This window comes from Schistocerca cancellata, chromosome 1 (genome assembly GCF_023864275.1).
Source record: "Schistocerca cancellata isolate TAMUIC-IGC-003103 chromosome 1, iqSchCanc2.1, whole genome shotgun sequence".
Taxonomy (NCBI): domain Eukaryota; kingdom Metazoa; phylum Arthropoda; class Insecta; order Orthoptera; family Acrididae; genus Schistocerca; species Schistocerca cancellata.
In genome coordinates, this window is record NC_064626.1 from 303,571,954 (window position 1) to 303,599,494 (window position 27,541).

General features: G+C 42.4%; 1 protein-coding gene across 1 annotated transcript in view; it reads right to left on the reverse strand.

Moving 5' to 3' along the window:
• The window catches only part of LOC126172354 (leucine zipper putative tumor suppressor 2-like), a 151,477-nt gene extending 133,175 nt beyond the window's left edge, over nucleotides 1-18,302 (reverse strand). The window contains exon 1 of the mRNA XM_049920879.1: nucleotides 18,182-18,302. Within this exon, the coding sequence (XP_049776836.1) occupies nucleotides 18,182-18,208 (27 nt within the window). The 5' untranslated portion in view covers nucleotides 18,209-18,302. The remainder of the gene's footprint in view (nucleotides 1-18,181) is intronic.
• Between the last annotated feature and the right edge of the window lie 9,239 nt (nucleotides 18,303-27,541).

A 27,541-nucleotide genomic window follows, 5' to 3' on the forward strand; every position in this document is an offset into this window, starting at 1 on the left:
TCGCCGCACAGTCCTAACGGGTACGTCATTCGTACGTCCCACATTGATTTCCGCAGTTACTTCACGCAGTGTTGCTTTTTAGCACTTGCAACTCGGTCGTTAAGTGCAGGCCGTCGGCGACTGTGTTGTCCATGGTAAGAGGTAATGTCCGAAATTTGGTATTCTCGGCACACTCTTGACACTGTGGATCTCGGAATATTTAATTCCCTAACGATTTCCGAAGTGAAATGTCCTATGCGTCAAGCTCCAACTACCATTCCACGTTCAGTCTGTAATATCCGTCGTGCGGCCATAATCACTTCGGAACTGTCTACTGAGTACAAACGACGGCTTCGCCAATGTACTCCCATTGCATACCCTGTGTACGCGTTAATACAGCCATTTCTGAAAGTGCATATCGCTATCCCGTGACTTGCCACCTCAGTGTATAGAGTCGACGAAAAAATTAAGTATTACCCATGGCGAAATATTAACGCTAGATGAAGTAACACACTACACTATTTACGCACACGATGCGTTAAATTAGATTACGTTGAGGGTTAGCTGCAAGTTCCTGCACCCTCTGAATTTTTCCTACATTTCAGTGTAATTTTCTAATGTTGAAACTTATCTGTCTACAATAGCATCGTCCGCAAAAAGCCTCGTTGGACTTCCGACTTCACCCACTGATTGCTTTACATTTGAGCACCTAATAAATGGCAGTCTTTCCAGAGTTCGAAGTCTTGTTTGGCCTAGGACACTTTTGTGCCCATTAAGGGAACTTATCTTCTGTGCTTTTTGTTACTGACGTTTTTTTTCGTATTGTCTCTGCAAATGGCTGGTCTACAGGTGGCAAGGAGGCACGGGCGCTATTAAAGAGCACGTCATAGCATACTGCTTATAGTGTTAAAATCAACTTCCAGCGTAATAATAGCTTATGTCTCCAGAATTTTGACTCTGAACGTAGCGTGCATGGATCTGAAATTTAGCGGCAAAATAAAATTGTGTGGTGGGCCGGGCCCAAACCTAGGACCTTTGCCTTTCGAGGGAAAATGCTTTACCGACTTTTTTTTAAATCTCATTTTGTTTGTTTTCGTTCGTTGTATCTACTCTGGGCGGACGTCGAAAGACACCCGTTTCAGTTCATTGTTGATCCACTAACTCAGTTTTTTTTTTATTACAGAGGGCAGCTATCTCTCTGATCGAACACGCTGAGCTACCGCCGTGCCGCCTAAACATTTTGTTCTATATTGTTCGCTGAATTTGTTCAGAGCAGACGTCCGACGACACCCGTTCAGTTTGTTCGTTCATTCGTTCGCTCAGTTTTTTCATTAGAAAGGGAAGCTAACGCGCTGACCGAACACGCTGAGCTACCATATGAAAGAGCCAACACCCAGTCATCTCGAGGCAGAGAAAATCCCTGACCCCGCCGGGAATCGAACCCGGGACCCCGCGCGCGGGAAGCGAGAACGCTACCGCAAGACCACGAGCCGCGGACATTGACTGAGCTATAGACGCCGACTCATGATCCACCGTTATAGTTTTACTTCCGCTAGTAGTTCTCTCTTCCTTGCAAACTTCACATGTTCACATACCTTGCTGAACTAGCACTCTTGGAAGAAAGGATATTGCCCTAGGTTGTGCCTCAGCCATTTCTTCGCAGTATCCTTTTAGTTTATTTTCCACTCCTCGCCCATGATGATGACTACCAGTTCGTACAGAAACCTTTATTGGTTCAGGATACGTGCTTGTCGGATCCCTACGAAGTGGCTTAGTAAACGAAACTGCACGTATCTGAAATTCGTCTGGCATTAGAAGTCATCGTATCGACATACTGGTATGTCAACAATATAGTTGGGAATGTGGTGTTTGTTTAAATTCGATACAGTCTGAAATTTCGTGATTAATTTAAGACGGAAAGTAGTATCCAGGATTCATCCCATTAGTAGACGTTCATTGCCGCAATATTTCGCGCACTATCATTACAGTTATCATGTCCGCTGAGTTACAAACACCGATAATTGATTACATTCTGGGAAGATGAGCCACTACCATGCCGTAGTATAATTTTAGTTTTCAATAGACCATATAACAATAATCAGCATATTAGTCCGTTGTTAGCTTCTATAGCACAAAATTTTGGAACGAGATTCATTCGCCCCGTGCTGCTTCAATGAGATGTTTGAACAAATTAACATCACACTGGCGCGCAGGCCACTACAGCTATGAAGCATTCGGCAGTTTCAATTGTTGCAATATGGAAAACATCTTAAAGTAGTAGCACAGTGAGACTTGTCATTCAGCAAATAATATGAATTTAGCTTCTCGTGATCTGAAGCGCGTAATTGTCGTAGCAGCTCATCCTGAAATAGGCGGTAAGCAGTTTTTTAGTAAAACGAAAAACCAGTCCAAAGTTGCAAATTTTACTTTTTTTAATCACTCGATGACTAAGTTCGGGCCGAGACGTAGTCAAAAATGGTACTTCCGAAGATGTGAAACCATGTCAAAAATGTGAAACCATGTCAAAAATGTGAAACCATGTCAAAAATGTGAAACCATGTCAAAAATGTGAAACCATGTCAAAAATGTGAAACCATGTCAAAAATGTGAAACCATGTCAAAAATGTGAAACCATGTCAAAAATGTGAAACCATGTCAAAAATGTGAAACCATGTCAAAAATGTGAAACCATGTCAAAAATGTGAAACCATGTCAAAAATGTGAAACCATGTCAAAAATGTGAAACCATGTCAAAAATGTGAAACCATGTCAAAAATGTGAAACCATGTCAAAAATGTGAAACCATGTCAAAAATGTGAAACCATGTCAAAAATGTGAAACCATGTCAAAAATGTGAAACCATGTCAAAAATGTGAAACCATGTCAAAAATGTGAAACCATGTCAAAAATGTGAAACCAACAGTTACTGCGCATACAGATAACTAACAGCTCTTTTATAACCGCAATTTTGCCAGAAGGGGTGAGGGTGTGCCTCACTGTATATCACTGTCTCCGGTGAATCTCCAACTTTCCTGAAATTTTTTTGAAGCTGATGATACCTGCGTTCGTAATATATTATCCTGCAGCTCTATGCAGAGAGCCAGATGCCCATGCTGTGGAGATACGCTGTTCTGTTCAGGCCCAATTCTGTGGAAAATCTTTTCGAAATCTTAGGAATAGGACCCTTAGAGATGGTAATGAAGAAGAAGGGCCTGCATGGTTACGAACAGGAGACTAACAAAAAGCGGCGAAGTTATGAACAAAGGAAGAAGTCGTTTGGTGCACGATGAAAGAACGGCAGGCAAACGGGAATGCAGGCACATCAGATCTGTGAGTTGTTAACCAGTGACGGGAAAAGATTCCAAATGACGTACATGCTGCTCTTGAGAGGTAGGATCAATTTTGTTAGAGGACTATACCTGATAGAAACAGAAAGACGACTTAACGGTAACTGTAGCGGTGGGGAAATATTTTTCAGCACTATGATCACTTCAGACAACAAGTACGAAAGAGTTGAAATAGGGTATAGAACTACAAACAACATCGTAAGGGAAGAACCATTATGGCTTAAGTTAAAAAAAACTGCGAGAAAGGATCCAATAAGAATAATGAGATTTATCTTCAAGGAAAAGAGGGGAATGAGTGACACGAAGAACTTATCTTATAAACAAGTGAGGTAGAATATCACGGCGAAATCTGCTGAACTGAGGGTCGTTTGATGATGGGAGCTGCGGAATGGCAGGAGTTGTTCTTTAGATTCCAGGGATGGCCTCCGCGACGTATTGCAGTACAGATTGCAGGGACACAAGAAGACTGGAATGCGGCAGCTACGGCGACGACGATGATATATTAGGCTTTAACTCCCTGTCGATAACGAGCTCGCTAGAAGCGGAACGACAGTGAACAGGACAAGCACGAGGAAAGATATCGCGAGTGTTCTCTTCAAAGGAATCATCTCGTCATTCACCTTAATTTAACGAACCAGCTGAAAATCTGAAGCATGAGGTCCGCACTTCGAAGTTCAAGTCCAGAGTGATTACCACTGCGTCACCCAGTACTGTTTCGGAAATACACGGAGAAGAATGGGGAATAACAGTAATATATTCCGTGCGGGAAAAATCCAATCACCAAATACCGCAGGAAACTGTCGAGAAATATCTTTTGTTAACGGTACAGGAAAGAAGGAAAATCGAACTGACTGAGCACATCATTAGCTAAAATAGATTTCTAAATAACTCTGAAAGAAGTATTACAGGAAAAACAATCAATAGGTAAATCCAGAACGAATGGTGATCACAAACATCAGTTGTGAAAAGCGGTTAGAAACACAAAGCCGACATCAACAAGGCACAAACTGAAGAATGAAAAACCGATACATATCATCAAAGAAGATAATTTAAAGGGAGCACATCAGTTCTGCATTATGGGAAAGTAGACGGAGCGAACATGCCACTAGCTAAGTATCGCTCACAGTCTTTCACCGATAATTTCAAAAACTTCTAGAACATTTGCACCAGTTTAGTGTGCCAAACTGCGACTCTTCCCGGATGTCTTTCATAAACAGTGCGATACCAATTGTGCCACCAGGTAAGCCCTAGTATCAAGTTCAGACCTCCAACCTGTCACTCATTTTTTTACTTGTGCTCCAAACTACCCCGAAGATTAAAAGTATCACCTCAGCAGCGTTCCTGAGGCTGTGGGTTTTGAATTTTCCGCTTTAACCTTTCCCAGAGATGAGGAATTACAGTAACAAAATGGACGAGCCTCGGTCAAACTTTTGCAGGATAAGTTGATGTTATTAGTGATGGTTTGGAGAGTGACGGTTTGGCGCCTCGGTAATTTCTAAGAAACAGTGATCATCGAAGTCGTGGCCTCACTGCGAGCGATGTATATCGAACGCTCGACTCTCGAGATGTTGGCAAGAGAGAGACGACAAAAGACGAACGTATTGAAAACAAGTCATTAACCCTACAGTGCATAGAGATTTGATTCCACGGTTGAGCGATACAACGAAATATCTGGTGTTATGTTGGGAGGCTGAATTGCTTCCTAGTCGCCATGCGTGAAGGATGCTGTGTATGGACGGGTTATTCCTGTAACCGAAATTGCAGATCTGAAGATGGTTCTAAAGCAACCGAAACCGGTCATGTGAATAAACATTTTTTGCAATTAAAACGGATTATAAATAACACTGGAAAAAACAGTGATTGTGGTTTTCCCATTAGACATTATATCTGTTTTTGCAAAGTACTACTAAGTTCCTGCTCAACCACATAATCGTATATCATGACACATTCGTAGGAAATGTAGGTTTCAGCTTTCCCATTCAGTCTCCATTAATATTAAATAAAACTGTTACACCTATATAGTAACTGGTTCTCCATGTACGTCGTGGTGTACAGTACAATGTAATATATTTCTGTTTTCAGTACGTTTGTCTTTTGTCGTCTCTCATGCCAACATCTCGAGACTCGACCTTCGATGTGTGTCGATGTTCACCCAATTCCTGGAAATTACTGAAGCTTCGAGGAGGAGGAGGAGGAGGAGGAGGAGGAGGAGATTAGTGTTTAACGTCCCATCGACAACGAGGTCATTAGAAACAGAGCACAAGCTCGGATTACGGAGGGATCCTGTCACCAATGCTCATGAAATTCCTTGCATTGTTAGTGGTACTTCATGGCAGCAGATATTCAGCAAGAGTAGAGGAGCCATCTTAGCAGGAACATCAATTTATGAAGCCTCTGCCTGGCTGAAGTTCGAGGTAAGTTAGAGTAAATAATACACTCAGGCAACAGAAGATCTTTTATCATTGCGTTATCCAGACAGAGACGGACGGCATGGGCAAAATCGCACTATCCCAGACCAAAGTTTTGGAAACTTTATTTGCGCTCTAGCGAGGGAGGAACGCGGACCTTTCATATTCCTAATGACAGGAGGAAAGCAAACTGCACTATTTGTTATACCACCGGTGTTCAACAACGAGACTCCTAATATTGTAGTATGTCAGTTTCCTTCAAGAGCCAGTAATCTTAAAGGCCTTATTTACTAATCCATTATACTCTATAGATAGAGTCAGCCCATTAAAATTTACCAATAGTGAGACGATTCTGTTTTATCGTATGGATTATTTGACTACGACATCGTGAATGAGGCAATCGTGAGGGCATTAGTACGACGTGAATGTGAAGTGTCCTATCCCGATGCTGTCAGTACCATTTCGTATGTCGGTAGCAGTGTATTCCGCGAAAGTGGCTAACCGGAAAATATCGTAATTTATTACTGATGAAGTATCGCATCTTGTTGCTTATCAACTTCCTCAAATTAATGTGAATCGTCTCCGTAACAGGAAAAGTAGAAGCGCGAGGTTAGCAATGAACCAGGGTCGAATTATTGTCATGCCTCTCCATTCTTTCCAAGTATAACTTACAGAGGTAGAATGTGCTAAGCAGGACTGGTGACATTTGGCATACAGACGAGACCTCGCACCATTTGCTTGTGTCTCCTACGCCTACACAAGTCAACACCGCAACTCGTACCGCTTCAGAAGCAGCTAAATCTTTGGACAGTGGTCAGAAATATCGTTTCTCCCCGCTGATCGAAATGTACTTGACAGGAAACGTTGTGCAACAGAAAACAAGATGTGTTTGACCATCGTGAACGATAGTAGATAGATATAAATGCCCAACAATTTTCAAGAACGCAGTATACAGAATTGCTGCCTGTATTTGCGACCATTTTATGCAACCCACCTCACAACGGTAAAATGTGAGAAATGTGCTTCTATATAACCATTCATTATCCTGTTCTCTAAATACCGATCTTATGGAACTTCCTTCAGCTACGAGAGTAACTAATGTTATCACAGCAGCTGTTTTGTGAGTTACCTGATGGTACGCCAGCAGCTCTTGCTATTAACCAACTGAATATCATTGTTCTGCAGAAAATTATTTTTAAACAATAAAATACAGAATATCATTTCGATTTATTGTTTTAATTACACTGCAACCTTCTTGCACTAGGTAAGAACATATTACAGCAAAAGCCCTACTCGTTGGGCCCAGGTATTCATAAATAAAACCTGTGATTTTTCTGACAGCAAGATCGTTGATGTGATTTTTTTAAAACAATTTGCCTGGGTACTAATACCACAGCTACTTTGACTAAGGTATTTTTTTATTACATTCATCTACAACATTTGCTATACGGCGAGACGACTAGCTGCTGTGAACTGTCTGAAATACTGGATTTATCGGATTAACTTTCATCTTTTCATCCCACTGGAGACACAAAACAGTAAAAACAGTTACAGGGCCATTTCGTCACATGTGGATATTCTACTAGAGATACTAAAGACTCTGCCAGTAATAGATAAGAATGTTTTTCTGTAGCTCTAGTATCTCATCGATACCAAATCCACACTGGTCACAGCCATCAGAAGACCAACGGAGATAAACTTTATACAGATCTAATTCATCATAATAATAAACGGACAGACTTTCAGATAAAATATGCGAAACCATAGTACACTGATGAAGTACGAGATTATAATGGCGTGCTAAGCTATCCGTATTTGTTAACAATCTTTTTGTGACAAATTTATTTTTAAACGAGTAGTTTGAATCGGTATCAGAGTCATCCTTAGATCAACAGGCAGCCCTGTGATACCATGCAATGTACTCGTAAAAATCGGTTCGATAACAATGTAAATGCGACTATGAGAGCACATAATTAACGCGAGTATTGACGGATGCGTTTTGTAATTCTAGTTTGCACTGAAGTTCAAAAATGGCTCTGAGCACTATGGGACTTAACAGCTGTGGTCATCAGTCCCCTAGAACTGAGAACTACTTAAACCTAACTAACCTAAGGACATCACACACATCCATGCCCGAGACAGGATTCGAACCTGCGACCGTAGCAGTCGCGCGGTTCCGGACGGCGCGCCTAGAACCGTGAGACCACCGCGGCCGGCCAGCACTGAAGTGACAAAAATTATGGGATGGCGAGTTGCACATATACAGATGGTGGTAGTGAGGATAAGGTATAAAAGGGCTGTGACTTGGCCGAGCTCTCATTTACAGTATACTCGGGTGATACACACAAAAAAACGTTTCCGACGTGGTTAGGGCCACTCGAGGTGAATTATCAGACTTTGAACGCGAAATAGTAGTTGCAACAGACGCATCTGATTTTCCATTTTGGAAACCGTTAGTTCAATATTCCGAGATGGTTCAAAAGGCTCTGAGCACTATGGGACTTAACATCTGAGGTCATCAGTCCTCAATATATTCCGAGATACGCAGTGTCAAGCGTGCGCCGAGCACACCAAATTTCAGGCATTATCTCTCACCACGAACAACGCTGTGGCTGGCGGCATTCACTTATCGACAGAGAGCAGCGGCGTTTGGCTAGAGTTGTCGGTGCTAAACGACAAGCAAGACTGCGTGAAATAACCTCAGAATTCAGTGTGAGACGTGCGACGAACGCGTCCGTTACTATAGCACCCCGAAATTTGGCGTTAACGGGCTATGTCAGCAAACAACCGAGGCGAGTTCCTATGACGGCAGCACATCGCCTGCAGCGCCTCTCCTGGGCTCGTGACCACATCGGTTGGACCCTAGACGACTGGAAAACCGTGGTCTGGCCAGATGAGTCACGATTTTAGTTCGTGAGAGCCGATGGTAGGGTTCGAATGCGGTGCACAACCCAGAAACCCATGGGCCCAAGTTTTCAACAAGGCTCTTTGAAAGTTGGTGGTGGCTCCATAGTGGTGTGGGCTGGGTTTACACGAAATGGAATGGATCGTTTGGTTAAACTGAACCAACCCTTGCCTGGAAATAGCTATGTTCAGCTGTTTCGAGACCATTTTCAGCCACTCAAGAACTTCATGTTTCCAAACACAATTGTTCACAATTGGCTTGAAGGACATTCTGGACAGGTCGAGTCGAGCGAATGATTTAGTCACCCAGGTCGCCTGACATGAATCCCATAGAACATTTGTGGGACATAAGCAAGAGATCATTTCGGGCACAAAATCCTGCACCGGCAACACTTTCTCAAGTATGGACGGCTGTAGAGACAGCATGTCTCAGTAGGTCTGCGCGAGACTTCCAACGAGTCCACTCTACATTGAAATGCTGCATTAAAGGAGGTCCATCACGATATTAGTACGTATACCACGACTTTCGTCACCGCAGTGACGAAGACGCAGCTCAGGAAGAAGAGAAATGAAGTTTAGAGTTGGAAATACTTTGGACGCCATTGGAGACTAGGCCAGTTTGACAAGGGTGTGTTGTTCCTGTTGGGGTCATCAGTCCTGAGACTGGTTTGATGCAGCTATCCATGCTACTCTGTCCTGTGCAAGCTTCATCTCCCAGTGCCTTCTGCAACCTACATCCTTTCCAATCTGCTTACTGTATTCATCTCTTGGTCTCCCTCTACGATTTTTACCCTCCACGCTGCCCTCCAATACTAAATTGGTAATCCCTTGACGCCTCAGAACACACCCTACCAATCGATCCCTTTTTATAGTCAAATTGTGCGAAAAATTTCTCTTCTCCCCAATTCTGTCCAATACCTCCTCATTAGTTATGTGGTCTACCCATCTAATCTTCAGCATTCTACTGTTGCACCACATTTCGGAAGCTTCTATTCTTCTTGTTTAAACTATTTACCGTCCATGTTTCACTTCCACACATGGCGACACGCCACACAAATATTTTCAGAAACTACTTCCTGACATTTAATTCTGTACTCGATGTTAACAAATTTCTCTTCTTCAAAAACGTTTTCCTTGCCATTGCCAGTCTACATTTTTTATCCTCTCTACTTCAACCATCATTAGTTATTTTGCTTCCCAAATAACAAAACTTATTTACTATGTTAAGTATCTCATTACCTAATCTAATTCCCTCAGCATCACCAGATTTAATTCGAGTACATTCCATTATCCTCGTTTTGCTTTTGTTGATGTTAATCTTATATCCTCCTTTTAAGACACTGTCCATTCTGTTCAATTGCTCTTCCAGGTCCTTTGCTGCCTCTGACGGAATTACAATGTCATCGGCAAACGTCAAAGTTTTTATTTCTTCTCCATGGCTTTTAATGCCTACTCCGAACTTTTCTTTTGTTTCCTTTACTGCTTGCTCAATATACAGATTGAATAGCATCGGGGAGAGGCTACAACCCTGTCTCACCCCCTTCCCAACCACTGCTTCCCTTTCATTCCCCTTCGACTCTTGTAACTGTCATCTGGTTTCTGTACAAATTTTAAATAGCCTTCGCTCCCTGTATTTTACCCCTGCCACCTTCAGAATTTGAAAGAGTATTCCAGTCAATATTGTCAAAAGCTTTCTTAGATCTAAAAATGCTACAAACGTAGGTTTGCCTTTCCTTAATCTAGCTTCTAAGATAAGTCGTAGGGTCAGTATTGTCTCACGTGTTCCAACATTTCTACGGAATCCAAACTGTTCTTCCCTGAGGTCGGCTTCTACCAGTTTTTTCGATTCCTCTATAAAGAATTCGCGTTAGTATTTTGCAGCTGTGACTTATTAAACTGATAGTTCGGTAATTTTCACATCTGTCAACACCTGCTATCTTTGGGACTGGAATTATTATATTATTCTTGCTCGCCAGATGATAGAGTTTTGTCAGGGCTGGCTCTCCCAAGGCTATCAGTAGTTCTAACGGAATGTCGTCTACTCCCGGGCCTTGTTTGGACTTAGGTCTTTCAGTGCTCTGTCAAACTCTTCACGTAGTATCTTATCTCCCATTTCATCTTCATCTACATCCTCTTCCATTTCCAAAATATTGTCCTCAAGTACATCACCCTTGCATAGACCCTCTATATACTCCTTCCACCTTTCTGCTTTCCCATCTTTGCTTAGAACTGGGTTTCGATCTGAGCTTTTGATATTCATACAAGTGATTCTTTTTTATATAAAGGTCTCTAATTTTCCTGTACGCAGTATCTATCTTACCCGTAGTGATATATGCCTCTACCTCCCCCTACATTTGTCCTCTAGCCATCCCTGCTTAGCCATTTTACACTTCCTGTCGATCTCATTTTTAAGACGTTTGTATTTTTGCCTGCTTCATTTACCGCATTTTTATATTTTTCCTTTTCATCAATTAAATTCAATATATCTTTGTTACTCAAGGATTTCTACTAGCTCTCGTCGTTTTACCTACTTGATCCTCTGCTGCCTTCACTGTTTCATCTCTCAAAGCTACCCATTCTTCATCGACCGTATTTCTTTCCCGTAGTCTTCTCAATCGTTCCCTAATGCTCTCCCTGAAACTCTGTACAACCTCTGGTTTAGTCAGTTTATCCAGGTCCCATATCCTTAAATTCCTATAGGGAATATAGGACGTAATTATATGTAGAAATGCTTTGCAAAATCTGGACTTCTGTATTTGACGCCCACCTCTGCTGAATAGCACCTCCATTGCTCAACAGTTTTTTCCGTATCACCCCTCAGACATGAGGGGATAGTTTCTGCACCAGTTGATTAGATGAACAGACGATATAGGCATAATTACTACTGCGACCAGTCATTCGTTGACCAGTCTGATTTGGCAGTAGGAGGTAGCAAAAGGAAGCCGAGGGTTTTGAACTCCACATTTAAGAAATCGTTCACGCAGGAGAATCTTTCAAACATACCGTCGCTGATCACCGCACAGACTCCTACATGAATTTCATAGTAATAAACAACCGTGGCGTAGAGAAACAACGTAAGGAATCGAAAACAAATAAATCGCCAGGTCTGAATGGAATCCCAGTTCGTTTTTAAAAATACTCTAAGACTTCGGCCCCTTACTTAGTTTGCATTTATCGTGAATCTTTCGACTAGCACAAAGTGCCAAGCGACTGGAACAAAAAGGACATATGACGCCTGTATATAAGAAGGGTAAAAGAACGGACATGCAGAATGACGGGCAATATCCTTAACATCGGTTTGCCGCTCTATTCCGAATCATATCCTCAGTTCGAATGTAATAAATTTCCTAGAAACCGAAAATTTGATGTCCACGAATCAGCACAGCTTCAGAAAGCATTCCTCATGCGAAACCCAGCTTGCTCTTTTCTCACATGATTACTGCAAACTATGGATGAAGGGAAACGGGTTGATTCTATATTTCTGTATTTCCGAAAATCATTGGAGTTAACGAAGGTACGTGCATACGGAATAGCCTCTCATACATGCGATTGATTCGAAGACCTCTTAAGTAATAGAACCCAATATACTGTCCTGGACGGCAAGTGTTCATCGGAGAAGGGGTAAGTAACATCAGAGGTGCCCCAGGAAAGTATGATAGGACCGTTGCTATTTCTTATATTCATAAATGATCTGGCAGACAGGGTGACAGCAATCTGTGGTTGTTCGCTGATGATGCTGTGGTGTACAGGAAGGTCTCTATGATGAGTGTCTGTAGGAGGATACAAGATCACTTAGGCAAAATTTCTAGTTGACGTGATGAATGGCAGCTGGCTCTCAATGTAGAAAAATCTAAGTTAATGCGGACGAGCAGGAAAAACAAACTCGTAACGATCGGATGTAGCGTTATTTGTGTCCTGCTTGACACAGTTGCGTCGTTTTAATGTCTACGCGTAACGCTGCGAAGCGATATGAAATAGAACGGGCATGTGAGGGCTGTGGTAGGGAAGGTGAAAGGTCGACTTCGCTTTATTGACAGAATTTTAGGGAAGGGTGGCCCATGTGTAAAGGAGACCGCATATAGAACGTCACTGCGACCTATTCTTGAGCACTGCTCGAGTGTATTGGATCCGCACCAGGTTGGTTTGAAACAAGACATCGGAGCAGTTCAGATGCGGGCTGCTCGGTTTGTTACCGGTAGGATCGATCAGCACGCAAGTGTTACGGGTGTGCTTCGGGAGTTCAGGTGGGAATCCCTGGCGGGGTGAAGACAATTTCGAAGAACACTGCTAAGAAAGTTGAGAGAAACGGCATTTGAAGCCGCCTGCAGAACGATCCTACTGCCGCCAACATACATTTCACATAGGGACGGCGAAGATACGGTAAACTAGGGCTCATACGGAGCCAGGATCTTACGGAGGTGTATAGTATAGATAGTCGTTTTCCCTCGCTCTATATGCGAGTGGAACGGGAAGGAAACCACTAGTTCTGATACATGGTATCCTCTGCCACGCATCTTACGGTGGCTTGCGAAGTATGGATGTAGGATGTTTCAGACATTTCCTTAGACAAACAACAAGAGCATTTATCCAGATCTGGAACAACATTGCTTCCTGCAATACTTTCAAACGAATCTCGTATCCTGTACGGTACAATCCTTGGAAATGTGGCACACAGCTTTCGGTTGAATCGCATAGCTTGTACCATGCCGTGTATGAAGCTAGCCCATTGAGAAAAAGCTACGTCATGAGAAAATAGGCTCAAGCAACTGTGCTAGCACAAACTGTGTAAGTAGACTGTTTAGGTTTTTATGTTGGTAACGCTACGTAGTGCTCTGTATGAAAATCGCTGACTGCGCTTTATGTAGTCTGTGGCTGGTTGGACTCATTGTTGGAATATTCGCTTGTGTAGTGCTGGGAAGTTGGATGTGAACAGCCAGTAGCGTTGGTCAGTTAGAGATGAGCCGCCAGCAGAGGTGGGTGTGGAGAGAGATGCCAGAGTTTTGAGCGGACGATCTGGACGTGTGTCCGTCAGAAAAAGGAAATTTGTTAAGATGGATGTCATGAATTGATAGATATATACATATGACTTTTTAACACTATGAAGTTAAATACATTGTTTGTACTCTATCAAAATCTTTCATTTGCTAACTATGCCTATCAGTAGTTAGTGCCTTCAGTAGTTAGAATCTTTTATTTAGCTAGCAGTATTGGCGCTCGCTGTATTGTAGTAGGTCGAGTAACGAAGATTTTTGTGAGGTAAGTGATTCATGAAAGGTAGAGGTTATTGTTAGTCAGGGCCATTCTTTTGTAGGGATTATTGAAAGTCAGATTGCGTTGCGCTAAAATACTGTGTGTCAGTTTAGTGATCAGAATAAGTAAAGAGAGAAATGTCTGAGTACGTTGAGTTTTACTCAGCGGTCTCTGCATCAAATAACGTAAGAGTTTTTCCAGAACTGTCATTCTAAATTTTTCTAAGGGGACGTTTCAACTGGAAGAAAAAATGTGGTAAGGTTATGTCCACATATTTCGGAGCCACGAAAGAACTATTTTTCTGGCTTTGATGGTCCGTACGTCTTCCAGTGCTGTTGTGTGTCCACACTGTCTGTCATCCTCCTCCTCTATAATATACTTCTAGCACAAATGTTACACGTATCTAGGACCAAACGCTCTGTCAAACGCTCGTGAAGATATAGAACAAGCCAAATACTGTTCCCATTCACGATTGTTAATCGCGTATATGACCGCTTCTGCGCTCATGGCGCTTGGTATCTCTTATCTTCACAAGAATGACTGCAGAGAGAGATGATTTACGGTCAGCTGTTCTGCCTGGCGTGAGGCAATGATTGCGGTAATTGATCGCAGGTGGTCTCACTTCCTACATCTCCCGTTGTTTGAAAGTGAGTCTGTAGTTGTGAAATTAAGGGTTGGGACATTCAAATGGCATGTGCTACTTGGTGCAGTGACTGACCAGATTCAGCCCCAAGTCGTTTCTCATACAGTAAGTCCTACTGTTGAGATCTTGCCCATCTTTACTCTCATCGAAAGGAATCAAACAGAACCTTGTCGATACCTGGCGCATCCTTACTTGAGAAATTGCCTCACTTTTCACACACGTGACGGATATACTGTTTCTTCAACGCAGAAGAGAGAATTTAAGGACTACTTGCGAGGAATAAGGTGCTTGCACTCTGAATGAGAATCAGGGGTGTAAAGTGCCCTAGGTTTGATTTATTATGCTATACAACTAGTCGGTCTAGCTCATATTCGCATGCTTCATCTACAGGCATTACATTTTCTGAACTAATATAATGCAACTGTGGAAATTTGCACCACGAATGACAACACAAAGCTTAGAACCCATCCTTTCTGCGATAACTGTGTAGCTTTTAAACTATAGTGACTTTTCTTGTAGTAGCAGCAGCTATAAGTCTCTTGTGAATTACATATGAGAATGAGCAATCTCCTTGTCCTTGCGGCAGGATAACATATAGACCGTTTAATGTTCGCCGCTAGATGGATATCAACTGCCTTATTTGCAGCGTGCAAGCTACTGGCGTACCGAAACAACAACACAACAAACTAATACATAAGAGTTGATGACGTAACCATGTTATGGGAAGCATAATCCGCGGAAGCGTGGAGTGACGATCAAGATCTGAATCATGAGATTCCCACGAAGCCGTGACCGTGATGCAGTAGCCCACGCTGCAAACTCGCCCCGACACTTCCCAGAAATAATGGATGCCTCTTAGTCAGCGGAGTGCCGAGTTACTATTTCGACGAATTCCATAACGAAGACGGACGCTCTACGTTAGCTGGACTCCGTTTCCAGTCCTATCGCTGCGAGAAGAGACAGGATATCAATATACAAATAAAAATAATAAAACTGTAAAAATAGGAAGTGGAGAGATACAATGCGAAACCAGTCAAAGTATGTAATAGAGTAATGCTATTCTTTGTTCTCCAGTCTGTAAACTGAAATAGTTATAGTCTTAACATTTAATATCACACACACACACACACACACACACACACACACACACACACAGAGAGAGAGAGAGAGAGAGAGAATAATGTGGGGACAGACCAAGGATACTTATTCATATATCGAGTCAGAGCATAATGTTGTGCCAAAAAAACTACGATAGGTTTATTTATAATCATATTTAGATCCTCTCCTAATATTCGTTACGATATATTTTATTCGTATGTAGGTACTCCTAAAATCTGTATAAAATGCATATACTGTATTGGCCCTTCCCCGTCATCGCATACGGAGTGAGAAAAATTCATTTCTTCGTACACTATATTCACATTCTTGTGTATAAATACCATATAATTCTCGAAAATTTTTGTCTTAGAGCGGAAACAGTCGTCTTACGTGACAGTAATCATGGCTGCAAGAGAATTTTTAACTCTACGTGAAACAAACAGTTTATAATCTTCAGTATCATACTACGTCATCCAGAGCCTTATTCACGATCAAAGAAGAATTGCGAAGTGTAATAGTGAAGTTATCAGTGTGAAACTGGATACACGGAAGTGTAAGAGCGAATGGAAAGCTGTTTAAGTTTCTGACGCAGAACTGGAATTTTCTTAGCCGCTTTAAGTCTCAAAATCTAGTCCACGTTAATGGGAAATATTACAGCGCTAGTGCTTCCCGTAATAAGAATATTAAGACAGTACATCTACGCTAACCGTTAACTGTACTTTCCTTCCACAAGTTCCGTAAAGCGCGACGAAGTAGCGCAGATAGCTTAAACTGTTCCGTGTTGACAGTGTATAAAATACTTGACTAAGAGCTCAACACAAATAACTGTACGAACGATGGTGTGGTGGTTGAAGGACGGGTAAAATTCTGTAAACATTGCGAGCCACGTTGTTTACGTAAACACCAAGCTCGTTAACTATGGCAGTGCGACCCTAATTGTTGGTCGACCGAGCTGCGGTGCTGGCGAAAATGACATCACGGCCGCAATTTCTCTCGCAAAACATAAATATTTATGTATGTTCCGATACAGCAGCAAATAATGCGATCTGTCAGGTAAATAACTATCGTGCCAAGGTATTACACAGGTTTACATGTATTACTTCGACAACTAACGAATTTTCGCTGGCACTGAGAGCGAAATTATTCTCTACAGCATTAACGAGCTGATACAATTCCAAGATCGCTTAGCTTATCGAATAATAGCTGCCTAAACGAATGTACAATTATAGTGACGTATACTAATCTCAGTTTTGATTTCTGTGGCGGTAGTCATAAGAAATGCAACAAGGTATTATAAATGCAGACGCCACAAATCACTGAACGGAGGTTGGGGTAAAGCAACACGCAGTTATTGTCACACTATGGGGCTTGCACATGGAAAGCTGCATCAAACCAGTCTCAACAACAGCAACAAACAACAACAACAACAACAACAACAACAACAGGGGGCTTTCAATGATATGGCAACCTTTTTTTTTTTTAAATTTTCGTGGTGTTTGTAGTGAATATCTCCCCGCCTCCCTTTCTCCCCCCCCCCCCCACCCCCCTTTAGTTCAACCCTGAAGCCAGATTTCCAAACACTTTATTTAGCACTTTATGCGAATGTCTTAATTTTTTAAGAAACAGAGTGACATATAATAATAATAAATGCAACTTTTAAAAATACTACATCTATTCGTATATGGATTCATTTTACCCTTGGACTCAGGTGATTGGTTCAAATGGCTCTGAGGACTATGGGACTAAACATCTGTCATCAGTCCCCTAGACTTAGAACTACTTAAACCTAACTAACCTAAGGACATCACACACATCCATGCCCGAGGCAGGATTCGAACCTGCGACCGTAGCAGTCACGCGGTTCCGAACTGAAGCGCCTAGAACCGCTCGGCCACTACAGCCGGCGGACTCACGTGAAACGAGTTTTGTACAATGTACACTGAATCTGTAGGATGTCATGGATTATAATGTACAAAAATGAACGTGATCTGCTAAGCACAGCGATGTTTACCCACCTTCATTCCCCTAGGTTAACTGAACATTCGATACTCTGAGAGAACCTCATGTTTCACAATATTACTTACGCTGACTCGATTTTTGCTTTCGACTAATGGTCGCCGTTGCATGTTGGTCCGTGGGGGCCTCTGTTTTCCCACGGCACGAGCCTTGGCACTTTTTTCCCTCTGCTCTTCAAATCGCTACCCTCACTCGCGTTTCGTCCACTATCACCTGACGGACCGTGTTAACGCGTAGTCTTACCCAGACGCACGGATAACATCACAGCCCAGCACCCTGTGAGGTGACAGTAGAACGGTTGGTCTGGTCACCACGTTGGTGCGGGCGTGTAGGGGTCCCATCTCTGTTTAAATGTTCCCCTAAATACGTAACTTTTGTTGGTGGATATCGAAACACCAGAAAACGGTTAAGGCAAATAAAATATATTGAAAGTGTATCGTTGATCGGTTTCTGCGAACTATCCTCGCATAACAGAAACGTGAAGGTACAGATGAACGAGAGGTCGAAAATGTGACGGCGGAGCGCGTCGCACTCACCTCGGAGCGCGGAATGCCGAGTCCCATGCCGCTCGCAGAGGGACCGCCTACATGTCCCGTGCGCTGCCGCGAACAGACTGGTGAGGCTGGCCCGTGCCTGCCCGCTCCTGCCGTTGCGCATGCGCGCGGCGGCGCCCACCCCCCACGCCGGCGCATTTGGGACAGGGCGCTGCTGCTGCCGCCGCCGCCGCCGCCAGCACTGCTCCAGTGGCCGGCGAGGCAGCGGCTGGGAGCGTCCTTGTCCCAAGGCTGCCCGGCAGTGACACCCGCGGCTGCCCACCCAGCTGCATCTGCCCGTTTCCTGGCAATCGCTCGCCGCTTGCCTCCTGCCACATATCGCCACCTTTGTCCCCATAATTCAATCACCCCTTCGACCATAAATATAATAGACTGGTCCTGATGTCATTTTCGTGGCTCCAACATCTCTGGGCTGAAGTCACGTGAATGTTGGCAAAACATGGTTGTTTCGTGTTGCGCTTATGGCTGTGCACAGCGTTTTGTCGGGGGAAATGGCATTACATTGAACGTGTAAGCGTTTCTATGATAGTGCAGATGTGTTTATTGAAATCTGCTGAAGTGACTTTTATATGTTTTTTACACTTGAAATTAGTATCACGTAAATTAAAGTGTTGGAAGTGATGCCTTACAGTCTGACTCATATTACATTTTGGAAAGTATCTGTGATAATTCGGTTACAGAAGTAAGTATAATTGTGTCTCGTTCCTACTCATAGGTTCGCTAAGGATGAAAACCGAAGGCAGCTTTGGATACAGGCCCTGAAACGGACAAAATTTAAGCCATCTGCACATACGCGCCTTTGTTCGAAGCACTTCGCGGAAAAGTCTTTTGATAGGTTAGTTATTATTTACAATGTATATTTATAGTTTATATTTACAGTGTCTGTCATTTTTAAACCTAGGCTCCAAAATTATTTTCTGAAACTTCAAAGTCTCACCTTTCATCTAAAATATTTTTTTAAAACTGATAGTTTAAACTTTTGTAAAAATAGTGGGAACTGAACCTTTGAAGTGCACCTAAAATTGATACTCTAAAATGGACCTGCTCCTGAAGTCGACAATCTTGGTACCTATAGTTGACATAATTCCCATATCCCATTTTCTTTTATAAGTGACTAGAGCTCAAACCGCGGCGAATCCAATGTTTAAAGTTTTGACACGAGCCCACTCTTACTGTTTAAAAGCATTTTAACGACATTTTACTTTAATTGATAGTTTATAGTAATTTCTTCCCGCTGCCCACCAGAGTGGCGTTCGATGTATTTGTTAGATTCTGTAAATGCTACTGTGAACAAATCCAGGTCAAATGTAGTTCTGGCATAATTTTTCGCAAATAAAAGTAATTTTTGTTGGAAGCGTTTGGCAGTCAATTGAGAAATGTGGCCGGCCGCTGGTGGCCGAGTGGTTCTAGGCGCTTCAGTCTGGAACCGCGCGACCGCTACAGTCGCAGGTTCGAATCCTGCCTCGGGCATGGATGTGTGTGATGTCCTTACGTTAGTTAGGTTTAAGTAGTTCTAAGTGTAGGGGACTGATGACCGGAGATGTTAAGTCCCATAGTGCTCAGAGCCATTTGAACCATTTTTTAAGAAATGTGGGGAAAATACGATACAAACATAGGATGGCAGACGGCTGATTTGAAATCCCGCCACGTTTTGCCAACGGTCACGTGGTTTATGTTGGAGCCACACCAGCCCTACAGCTTCTGCACAGCAAGGCCAGTCTACTGGTATCTATGTTTGAAGATTCACCCGCACTTCTGCAGCGCCTTCTGCATTGGCTTCCTCCAGTTGTAGTCAGCCACGATACGGCAGCTGCTTCTCGGCTTCCTGGTTCACTACTGTTTGCTATTATCTTCACCGTCAGTCGTAAAGATTCGAGACTGGATTAATGAAAAATACGAAATATTAAAATGGTAACTTCAATGTCTTAGGTGCTCTACATTGTCCCCCCCCCCCCCCTCCCACACTGAGTAGAACGCACAAACCTTCATAAGAGGCCGGCCGTGTTGGCCGAGCGGTTCTAGGCGCTACAGTCTGGAACCGCGCAACCGCTACGGTCGCAGGATCGAATCCTGCCTCGGGCATGGATGTGTGTGATGTCCTTACGTTAGTTAGGTTTAAGTAGTTCTGTGTTCTAGGGGACTGATGACCTCAGAAGTTAAGTCCCATAGTGCTCAGAGCCATTTGAAATTTGAACCATTTTTAACCTTCATACAACCAAGTGAAACTTTCTGAAAAGTCTACCTTTGGTATGCAGTTCAACTAGCAAATCACAATAGTTAGAACGTCGATTATGCCATCAAAGTGTTGACCCTTTATCTGAATTTCTACACTTTGTCATTTTAGGGTACTCTCGTATTTTACAGCACAAACTATCGTCACCAGAGTTGTAAAATTGTTGTAGGCTACTGTACACTGTCGTAATCTATAGTCGACTAAGGTAGATATCCTAGGAGCTTTGGCCAGTCACGGTCGTACCCGCGTTATCTGTGCGGTATGTGCGTTGCATATCTATCGGGCATTACCTCATCGCTATCTACATCTACATGGATACTCTGCAAATCACATTTAAGTGCCTAGCATAGGCTTTCTTCGAACCACCTTCACAATTCTCTATTATTCCAATCTCTTATAGCGCGCGGAAAGAATGAACACATATATCTTTCCGTACGAGCTCTGATTTCCCTTATTTTATCGTGGTGATCGTTCCGTCCTGTGTAGGTCGGTGTCAACAAAATATTTTCGCATTCGGAGGAGAAAGTTGGTGATTGGAATTTCGTGAGAAGATTCCGTCGCAACGAGAAACGCCTTTCTTTTAATGATTTCCAGCCCAAATCCTGTATCATTTCTGTGACTCTCTCTCCCGTATTTCACGATAACACAAAACGTGCTGCCTTTCTTTGAACTTTTTCGATGTACTCCGTCAGTCCTACCTGGTAAGGATCCCACACCGCGCAGCAGTATTCTAAAAAAGGACGGAGAAGCGTAGTGTGGGCAGTCTCCTTAGTAGGTCTGTTACATTTTCTAAGTGTCCTGCCAATAAAGCGCAGCCTTTGGTTAGCCTTCCCCACAACATTTTCCATGTGTTCTTTCAAATTTAAGTTGTTCGTAATTGTAATACCTATGTATTTAGTTGAATTTACGGCTTTAAGATTAAGCTGATTCATCGTGTAACCGAAGTTTAGCGATTTCCTTTTAGCACTCATGTGGATGATCTCACACTTTTCGTTATTTAGGGTCAACTTTCACTTTTCGCACCATTCAGATATTTTTTCTAAATCGTTTTGCAGTTTGTTTTGATCTTCTGATGACTTTATTAGTCGATAAACGACAGTGTCATCTGCAAACAACCGAAGACGGCTGCTCAGATTGTCTCCCAAATCCTTTATATAGATAAGGAACAGTGGCCTATAACACTACCTTGGGGAACGCCTGAAATCACTTCAGTTTTACTCGATGATTTTCCGTCAATTACTACGAACTGTGACCTCTCTGACAGGAAATCGCAAATCCAGCCACATAACTCAGACGATATTCCATAAGCACGCAATTTTACTACGAGTCACTTGTGTGGTACAGTGTCAAAAGGCTTCAGGAAATCGGAATCGATCTGAAATCCCTTGTCAGTAGCACTCAGCACTTTTTGTGCCTGCGTATGCGATCAATATCTTACTAGATTTCCTTGAAAACTGGAAGCGGTGAACTGTCTAGCAACTGACTGAGGTTATATACAGGTTTGGATAACATACGGAAAGTTTTTGTTCTTCGTAGTTATCCCCCTGTCTGTTACTTCAAAGTAAACAGTTTTTGTAGTGAAATTGAAATTGTCAATGTTTAAACCAGTTTTTTTTCGAAAACTGTTTATTTGTAACGTGAAACAGAGGGATGTTGTAGCAAAACACATTGAAAGGAGTCTACTGGGGAACACTTGTATGTGGTACCAGAATATGATAAGAATATTAATATAAATTAAAATGAAACTACTATACTTTAAATGAAGTATGTCTCTGACAGGTTTTACAATGCGGATCACTGACTGCACGACCGCAGAGCCAAAGTTACTGTTTCTGGTCTGAGAGTGTAGTGTTGGAGTACGAGAGCACTTGCCACATAGTTGTAGGTAGCTGTCTGTGAGCGAAAGACGATGGTGTGGGCTGTTTTTGTGGTGTGCTGTCTGAAGTCACCAAGTGTTAGATTAATGTAGGTATGTCAATATTGTTGAACGTGGAAGCAGAAGTCTTCAAGCAAGCGAGGTAAATATGTTAAATAATTATGAATTTTGTTTGCCAGCGCCTTAGTATAGATGAGTTGGCTGATAATTTCTAGCCGGCCGCTGTGGTCGAGCGGTTCTCGGCGCTTCAGTCCGGAACTGCGCTGCTGCTACGGTCGCAGGTTCGAATCCTGCCTCGGGCATGGATGTGTGTGTGTTGTCCTTAGGTTAGTTATGTTTAAGTAGTTTTATGTCTAGGGAACTGATGACCTCAAATGTTAAGTCCCATAGTTCTTAGAGCCATTTTTTGATAATTTCTAATTGTTGAGTAACCCCAGGATGTACGTAAACTGATTTGGTAAAAAGGCTAGTGAGATATTCCACTTTTGTAATGCTTCTAATATTTGTTAACAGAGCTATATGTAATTTGATGATCTGCATTTATGTTGGACTTGGGTTAGTTTTCTTTCTGGTTTTCTAGATAAGTGCCGCCGTTTAGTGAGCGTCCACGTGGTCGGAAGGAAGAGCCCTTACATCAGATCGTGGAGCTAACAGCTAGCTGAGAGGGGGCATTTGAGAAAGTGAAAATTTTAATCCTGTCTAGTGGGGCATAGCCATGAAGGTGACCCAAATTTAGACTGATTTAGCAGAGCAGTGCAGAGGTCAATCTGTCTTCGTCAATGAATGTGTTCGTGTAAATCTTCTTTGGATAGTTTTTTTTTCTGTGTCAATCCTATCGGTAAGGGTCGCAAACTGACAAGCAACACTCAAGCCTCGGTCGAATGAGGGTTTTGAAAGCTCCCACCTTTGAGGGTGGACTCCACTTTCTCAACGCTTGTACCGGAATGCATCTTTCCCTTTGCAACGCAGAGCAGTGTTTACACCTTTCTTATGTAGCACTTAGTGGCGCCCCTTGGCAATCTGAAGCGGAGAAACAAAAGTAATACACCTTGCTGCGACATAGTCGCGTATACGAACAGTGATCCAATATTGTCAAATGTATTTTATTCCGGTCTTTGATCACAATATCAATTCTTTTGACGATGATTGATTTTAGTCTGTAATGACCATCCTCAGATCTTTTTTACACCATGTCCTAAAGTGATAAGGCCATAATGGCATCGTCAAAACATATAAATATAGTCAGCACAGCATCGTCACTTTGATCTAAAATAAGGTGTAGAATAGGCCACATCGTCCACATAGTCATTATTGCAACTGGCTACTCCAAAGTAATACACCAGCTCCGTCCGTTGTGTTACAACTGTTTACTTATTATGCACTGCACCGTCCGAAGCACAGGTTCGCCTTAAGACTTCAGTTGACTATTAAAAGACCTTCACTGCGATCTTAGCTCAGAGGAAACACATGAGTGAAAGGCTGTTGTGAATTTCTTGGATAAATGCATCTTGTTATCACATAATTGTAATCGGTCTCTTGAGATAGCCATGTAATTTCGTTTTCGTATTATTTGCGCTGCGGAAGTACTGATTTTACGCAGTTTTTCCAGTGATAACGCAACAAATTCTAAAAAAAAACATTTCAATGGGCATACGCATTCATGTTGTTCATACATTACGTAATAAATTGCACATTGCACAACATACTACTGTTTTAAACAGATATAAAAACGCTTATTCCATTTTCGTTTGATCAGCTACTGTGAACTGCTTTTCTAAATCCGCACCTTATGATGACGAGTCGTAGAAGTGTTGTACAGTTACTGTAACAACGTGCGACGACCACTCGTCCTAAAAGCAGTCCCCGGGCTCTACAACCTGCTTCATATTCTTTCTTTCAGGGAGAAACTCATGCTCTCGTCCTTCGTGATGTCGTGCCAAGGAGTGAGGTCCGAGGTTGGAATACACGCGTGATGTGTAGCGCATATCCCAAACTATGCGACGTATTACCATTCAACAGAGAAGAAGACGTTCATCGGCAAAACTGAATCAGTTCTTGACACTGCTACATTTGTAAACGCCCTGAAGCACAATCTAACTGCATTCAAGAAGTATACACTATTTACTTCTAAGAATAAAACAGCTTAGATTATACATTATGACAACGAAAATAATCACTTATTGATTATATAATATAAGTATATAGATAAAAATTATACTCACCAAGCGGTGACAGGGGAACAGTTCAATCGCTTTGTGTTTGTGTTCTGCCTCCGCTTGGTGAGTAGATTTTTTTTATCTATCCGTTTATATGACATTAGATTATACATTGCTACTGTAAAGAAATGTCCAAAAATCTCAAAAAATCTCAAAGAATCCTTTAAAAAAAACGAATGAATGAAGATTCTTCCAGGCCGCATTAGCTGTTTAGACGTTTCTTTGTTAGGCAAGTCAACCGGTTTCACACCATTATAAGTGCAGCTTCAGGTGATAATAACTTTTCACTTCATAAGGCTAGAGAAAGTGTACGAGATCTCAAAATGTACACCAATTAGTTGGCATAACCTCCTACAAGTTTGATTAACGAACGGCGGAACTTGGAATTATACATCGTACGGTCAACATCCGAAGCGTCAAAACTCATGCTCCAATAAAAAACGAAAGCTCTGTTATAATAGACGCAGTGTCTAAAAAGTTGACTCATTAAACGAGGTCCTAGAATGCACGCCCCATTAAAAGAGGAGTGCACTTATACAAGTATAAGGTCTCCGTCAGGTGGATAAAACCACAGTTTATTTAGATCACCGATAAAACTATGCTAACATAGTTTTATTGCTAATCTAAATGAACTATGGTTTTATCCCCTGACGGAGATCCTGTAAGTGCTAAGTCCACTCCACTTTTAATGGGGATTGCATTTTAGGACCTCGTTCAATGGGCCAACTTTTTAGGCACTCAGTCTATTACAACAGAGCTCTGGTTTTTTATTGGAGCACGAGGTTTGACGCTTCGGACGTTGACCGTACGATGTATAATTCCGAGTTGCGCCATTCGTTGATCAACCTTGTAGGAGGTTACGCCCAACTGTTTACAACTTGAATGTTCTGAAGTGAAAAATTATTACCATCTGAAGATGCACCTATAATAGTGTGAAAACGGTCGTGTTGCTTAATAAAGGAACCTCTAAACAGCTAATGCGGCTTGCAATAGTTTTCATTCATTTTCAAAAAAGTTTCAGAACATATTTAAGGTTTTTTTTGGAGATTTTTGTAAATTTCTGTACAGTAACAATGCATCCAAAAATATTCCAAGGTACGAACAATAAGCTGGACAAAGAACATCGCTAAACAGTTAACGTACGATAGCCGACAGTTTGCTTAAACTTACGCAGAAATCTTCACAAAATCAAATTAGTTCATAGATACGTAAGTCAAAAGTCGTACCTAAATCAAAATACAAGTCTCGATGTAAACGTTTACTTTAATTGTACATGATCAAGTCTCCGATTAGAGACGGTGAACTTATCTCAGGTATATCGGTTTTTCTATATTTTTTCTAAGTGTTGGGCATGAAGACAACATACTGCAACTGTACTCGGGCTCGTTCACTACCTATTTTACTCGTGGCTCATCTGCAAAGGGGGTCGGCAGTGAACGGTTGCATTTGCGCCCCTAATACTGAGTAATATATTGGCTAGTCTTTGAACAGCAGTGAATTGAATACACAATTGTCTATACCAGAACTTTACGCAAAATCAGGTACACTATACAAGTTCAGATTGAAACTTACTTATTTATTAAAAAAAACACTTCTAACTTTGTGGCCATGCATCTTTAAGTTCACAAATAAATCCGATCTGGGTAAATAATAATCGGTGCAATTCGTACACATGGTTTATTGTCACGCACCTACACACTTTCACGTTGTTCTTTCACAGTTTATTCGCATACACTGGCGTCCATGCTTACACTCGCGGCACTCTGCCGCACCGAACTTACCACCACCACGGACAACGACCAAAGACTTCATTTTCCCGCTCATACCCCCAGTCGTTAGTCGGGTCACGTGACACTATATTAATCAAAATAACTCCTAAACATTGACACAATTCGTTTACAATTTTTATAAGATTTAAACACTTAAACCTAAATGCATTATATAATTTTATACACATTTATCACCACATAATTTTATAATTCGTTGCAATTAAATAAAGAAAACACTATGCAACGGAACTACGACACTCATCAAAACACAAAACAAGTATTTTCGTGTTCATTTTGTATTACACTATTTTCACTCTGCATTTGACACATAATTTTATTCTTAAGCATGGAAAATTAAAATCAGAACTAATTTATGACATGCTACCAGATTTACATAATTAGGAATAACTCCATGTTTTGGCACTAGAAAGATCTAAACTGAATGATGTCTTCATAACAAAATAATGACCTACTTTGCAGTTGTTCTAAACATCTTTATAACTTAATTCTGCTATGAAACGTTTTGATCGAAGTACACCAGCCGAACATACACTCCTGGAAATGGAAAAAAGAACACATTGACACCGGTGTGTCAGACCCACCATACTTGCTCCGGACACTGCGAGAGGGCTGTACAAGCAATGATCACACGCACGGCACAGCGGACACACCAGGAACCGCGGTGTTGGCCGTCGAATGGCGCTAGCTGCGCAGCATTTGTGCACCGCCGCCGTCAGTGTCAGCCAGTTTGCCGTGGTATACGGAGCTCCATCGCAGTCTTTAACACTGGTAGCATGCCGCGACAGCGCGGACGTGAACCGTATGTGCAGTTGACGGACTTTGAGCGAGGGCGTATAGTGGGCATGCGGGAGGCCGGGTGGACGTACCGCCTAATTGCTCAACACGTGGGGCGTGAGGTCTCCACAGTACATCGCTGTTGTCGCCAGTGGTCGGCGGAAGGTGCACGTGCCCGTCGACCTGGGACCGGACCGCAGCGACGCACGGATGCACGCCAAGACTGTAGGATCCTACGCAGTGCCGTAGGGGACCACACCGCCACTTCCCAGCAAATTAGGGACACTGTTGCTCCTGGGGTATCGGCGAGGACCATTCGCAACCGTCTCCATGAAGCTGGGCTACGGTCCCGCACACCGTTAGGCCGTCTTCCGCTCACGCCCCAACATCGTGCAGCCCGCCTCCAGTGGTGTCGCGACAGGCGTGAATGGAGGGACGAATGGAGACGTGTCG